This window comes from Humulus lupulus, chromosome X (assembly GCF_963169125.1).
Source record: "Humulus lupulus chromosome X, drHumLupu1.1, whole genome shotgun sequence".
Classification (NCBI taxonomy): Eukaryota; Viridiplantae; Streptophyta; class Magnoliopsida; order Rosales; family Cannabaceae; genus Humulus; species Humulus lupulus.
The window spans coordinates 81,864,528-81,869,916 of NC_084802.1; the positions used below are offsets into that span (position 1 = coordinate 81,864,528).

The window sequence follows — 5,389 nt, forward strand, 5'->3', positions numbered from 1 at the left end:
CCAAGCCATATTTACGAGAAAAAGAGTAAGAAAAGCCTTTGAAACATTTTTTTAGAAGAAAGTAAAATGGCATATCCCTACAGTGAACAACTCAAAAATTTTAATTAGGCCAATGCCAAAAATCCATTTTTCTTACTCATTAAGGAAAAAAAAAAGGCACAAAATAAAAATAATAACAGTTTTTTTTAAAAAAAAGTAAAATTAAAAATGATATTATAATAATAAAATAAAACAAATCACGAATCTTGTTTCTCAAGTAAACGACCCAACAGGTATATCGAATAGAGAATGTCCACGTGTCATGAAGCGACAATATTTCATCCTATGGCTATGGTATGGCCTACTTTTCTAGGTGGCAGACGAACACCACGCAAGTCTCTCACACTTTTTATTTAAATAAATAAAATCTGTGCCTTCGCTTCGGCTTTCGTAGCACGAAAACTTTCTATAAATTGCATGCAAATGCAGATCTTAACAAATCTCTTCCAGTCGCACTATCTTACATAACAACACTCTCTCACTCTTTCTTTTCTTCCGGTCAGTCAATCCTTTCTCCAAATATCCCAAAATTATTTACTCAAAATTTTAATTTCAATTTTCTAAAAAGAAATCAATAATTTAATTCACAAACTATTTCTTTTGAAAAATTAAAACGAAAAAAAAAATCAATATCAATATCAACTCTCCCCTTATAAAAATTAGAAAATCAAACCCATCTCACAGTGCTACAAAACCCTTGAACTTCTTCCTCTCTCTCTGTCTCTCTCTTTCTTTCTCTCTTTTTCTTCAAAACTTTGTGCTAGATTTTACGTCTCAACGATGGTAGACGACGACCATGGCAGTTACCATAGTTGGGAGCGTCCTTCGTGGTTTAGACAAGTGGATTTTCGGGAGACTACGCAGTCTCCGAGTGATTTTGGTTCAATTGAGAATCAAACCCTAGAAGCGTTTTCCGGCCTAAATGTGGGATCCAATATCACCGATCTACGGAGACTTTTGTTCCGGCAATCCAAAAGATCACCATCCATTGAAAATGGTGGTGGTCTTGGTTATGGCTTGGAGGGTGATCCTGTCAATTCATTTCTAAGGAATGGAATGGCTCCCAGTAGTAGACCAATTTTGAGTACGGGTTCGTTTTTCAGTACTACCAGTGAAAACTATCCAAATTCTGATGTAAATTCTAGTCCGTCGAATCAAATAGGAGTGATTCCATCTTCGAATTCGAATGATTCGCTTTCGGATGATTCTTTTGGTTTTGAGAATGGAACGGCGGTGGGCCAATCACAATTTCATATTTCGAGCTGGTTTAATATTCTGGGAAATAGTCTTGTTTATTGGAGGGATGAGGATGCAGTGGAATTTGTGCGTGGCAGGGTGGCGTTTATGTCTAAGGATCAATCTGATTATAAAATAATACAGGGGATGTTGCAGAATAGAAAGAAATCCCTCAATGTTATTTTTTCTGAGGTTTTGGAAGACATATCCAACTTGGTGATTGACCCTTTTGGGAATTATGTTGTTCAGAGTCTTGTGGCGCTTTGTAGCGAAGAACAGAGGACCAAGATTCTTTATGTGCTGACCGGGCTCAAGTATCAATTTTTTGGAGTTTGTATAAACATGCATGGGTATAGTACTCTTAGTTCTTTACTGTTTCTTGTTTTAATTCTTACTTGAAAATGCGTGGCTTATATATATATTTTTCTTTTTTTATTAGAGTTTTACTTCCTGTTAAGGTAATGCATAATATGGGTTCTGTTTTGTTTTTTTCCTTTTGGCAGAACTCGCGTGGTACAGAAATTGTTGGATCATCTCTCATATAAATTTCAGAGGTTGACATTTTTAAAAGCTATATACCCTTTTGTTGTTCATTTGACTAAGTGCGCGAATGGTTATCATGTTATTCAGCAGTGCATTAGAAATTTTGATTCTAAAGAAAAGGAGGTAATTTCTTCTTTTTTTTTTTTTATTATTTTCAGTATTCTAGTAAAGCAATTGAACTGATTTTCACTGAGTTCATCATCTGTTGTAATCGATAATAACTATTTATAGTACGTATATGTCTTATGGCACTTGTTGATTCAGAACATCTACCTGACGTTAATGGTTGGAATTATCAACCATATATTTTTCTTTTTTACGGCTTGATTTTAACAAGAAGAAACTTATGGGGTCAGTTTGACTTGTTATTCTCTTTAAGTTGGAATATATTGAAGATCTCATGAATATAAATGAGGTATCACACGACTCTTGGATTAGAGGATTAATTTATTTGACTTTTATTTGTTTAAAGTTCAGTTTTTTAGTCAACTTCATATAGTATTGCTGCTTGACTTGTACATTTATAAAATGCTCTTGTCTCTTCATAATTAGCTTCAATAATATTGAAAAGAATTATATTATGGTTGTGAGTAGAGCTTCATATAACACTGCACAAAAATTCGGTTGTTAGAATTGACAATGCCTACGAGAGTCTCACATTCTTATAAAGTTCAAACATTTTAATCATAAACTTAACAGGCTACCTCCTTTAATAATAAGTAATTCATTTTTGTTTTCGCTATCTCGAGGTTGGTTTCCAGGGGTTGGGGGAATAGGTAAACCAGATGAGACAGATTATAACCTTTTTCTTAGTCTTTTTTACATGGAGGTGAGTTAAACGGTGTCATGTGCTTAATTATCCAACTGATGCCCTTAAATGTACTCTTTTTTGAATTGTGACTGTAAGCTTGCTTTTATTAAATTGGCTTGTAGTACACATACAAAGATTCTTGCAAGGAAAAAAAAAAAGCAAGGGAATCTAATTAACATGCTCTTAATGTTCACTTTTCTGAACCATTTTCTTACCATAGTTTCTGTTTCAGAGAGCCATGCTCTTGTGTTTTATGTACTCAATTACTTTCTCCAATGTGTCTAGTAATTTCTTTTACAGTTCTGTTCTTTGGTATATTTTATAAGACTACTACTACTACATGAAGTGGCTGTAATGAAGTTGTAGGTGTTATAAATGGTTTTAACACATATATACATGTTAAGCACAGGAAACCTATAAATGGACCCTCATCAACAAGCACATTCTTTTAAGCTATTTCTTGCATCATCATCTTGAATCTTCTGGAGAGTGAAGGTTCGACTTTCTTTATTTTCTGGCTCAAAACCTGATAAGTTAATATTTCACTTGCAGTGTCTTCTGACTCAAGTGCTTAATCACTGTGTCGAAATTGCCATGGACAAATTTGGGTGTTGTGTGCTGCAGTTTTGTGTTGAACACACAGAGGGGGAAATCATTTGGCGCCTGGTGGCTGAGATACTATTGAAAGCGTTACTCCTGGCAGAAGATCGTTACGGGTTTGTACCTTTATAGAATTAATCACTTCATACTTTTACTTCAACCTTAATCAACAGTTTGCGCTGACATAGTTTTCTTTGCTACGTGGTCTCATGTCTAGAAACTACGTAGTTCAACATCTACTGGGTCTGAAGATACCAGTAGTTACTGAACATATCATGCGTCAGCTTAAAGGGAGTTATGTGTCCCTGTCACTAAGTAAGTATGGCAGTAATGTCGTGGAGAGGTGCTTGAAAGAGTGTGAAGAAACGCAAGCTATGAAGGTGGTTATGGAAATGCTCCAAAATCAAAATATTTCTATGCTTTTTCTGGATCCATATGGAAATTATGTGATCCAATCAGCGTTGTTGGTTTCTAAGGTTAGATATGTACTCTTCTCGTGTATTCCTTGTTTGAGATTTTAAATACTAAGTACTACTCATATTATCATTTTTATTTTTAATCAAATATCACATTTAATCTATCTTAGTTATTAATTAATTATTATTGGTTTTGAGAGTAGGGTCAGGTCCGCAAGGCTCTATTAAGTCTAATCGACAAGCATGCCAATAAGATGCGCTGCCACCAATATGGGAAGAAGATACTGGATTTAATTGAGAAGAGGAAGCTGCGTAATCATAATACAAAAAATATGTACAATTAATATGCTAGAATTTTAGTAATTCTAGACGTTGTCGTTTTTCTCCATTCATTTGTGTCCTGTCCATGTATTCGTAGCTTTTCCTCAAGGCATATTACATGTATTAGCTTCTCTTGTGTAGTTTATTTCTCTAGTGTTGTTTTTAAAGAATTTTAGACGTTTTTTTTTTTTTTTGCTTTTGAAGCTGTATTATCATAAATAAAAATAGGAAAGAGTTTTGTTGTTTTCAAAATATTGACGTGTTTGGTTAAAGATTATAATTTTTTTTTCTTTGATAAAAAAATAAACAAACTTTGATTAGAAAAATTAATAAATATATTTACACTGATAAAATATTGTGAAAGATAGAGATAAATTGAATAAATAGATCATAAAAGAATGGGGGGAAACAAAATGATAAAAAAGAGATTATAAAATTATAGGATTTTTCTTTTGGTGCGAGGGTACGTACGCACACAATTTTTGAATTAAGATGGATGGATGCTAACTTTCTCTCTATACATAAATAATAGAGGTATTTGCGGCATAAATATTATATGTTTTCAGTTTTATACATTTATATAACACATTTTTTTTCTTCCACAGATTAAATACCAAACATTATAATTTGGTCAATTCCGTCACTACTACTCTGTTAAGTGAGTAAAAAAAGACACGTGTACGACTCTGAATAAATCCCGTGTTTTTTGTCAATAACTTATAAACAAAATTAAAACACAAAACTAAAATAAAAAACCAAAAACTCAAAAAACTGAAACCCATTCCTTAAAAAACTCAAATTCTCCCTCTTTCTCTCTCTCTTCGGGTCAACACCAGAGGACACAAATCATTTTCGACAGCCATTACCAGACGAAGAGGAAGACGAAGACGAAGAGTCACCAATGCATATTCATCGCCTTCCTGGGGAGGAAGCCTTGAGTATGGTAAGTTAGTTTTCTCTTTGTTATATATATGATGAAATGGTTTTTGTTGCTTTTTATGGGGTTTAGTCTGTAAAGTGTTTGGTGTAGGTAAGTTTTGTTTTTAGTTTGGTATATTATTAATTTGGTGTGGGGTACTGGTTTTTGGAAGTATGTGTAGGTTGACATGTGCATTGACTGTGATGGTATCTATTTAGAATATTTTTGACTGAGTAAAAGGGAAAAGAAATGAGTATTGTAATGCTTTGGGACGTGAGATTTTGTCACTGTTAGACTAAAATAATACATTTTTGACTTAGGCTAAAACAGAGCATTATAGAAACAAAATATGCACTTAACTATAAATAATCAATGTATTTTTTTTTTCTTTATTGGCAGATTTGAAGTTTGAGTTACTCACAATTAGTGTGCATCATGGTGGGAGGTGGTTCATTCATTTTGATGAGAAAAAATATGAAGGGTGAGAGACTGATTATTTTGATT

General features: G+C 33.3%; 1 protein-coding gene across 1 annotated transcript; it reads left to right on the plus strand.

The window, feature by feature from the left end:
- Positions 1-414: 414 nt before the first annotated feature.
- Positions 415-4,195, plus strand: LOC133804754 (pumilio homolog 12-like). Its single transcript, XM_062242900.1, has 5 exons — positions 415-1,625; positions 1,779-1,941; positions 3,182-3,345; positions 3,447-3,705; positions 3,849-4,195. The coding sequence occupies exons 1-5, from the start codon at positions 820-822 to the stop codon at positions 3,987-3,989; spliced, it is 1,533 nt and encodes a 510-aa protein (XP_062098884.1). The 5' UTR covers positions 415-819; the 3' UTR covers positions 3,990-4,195.
- The last annotated feature ends 1,194 nt before the right edge of the window (positions 4,196-5,389 follow it).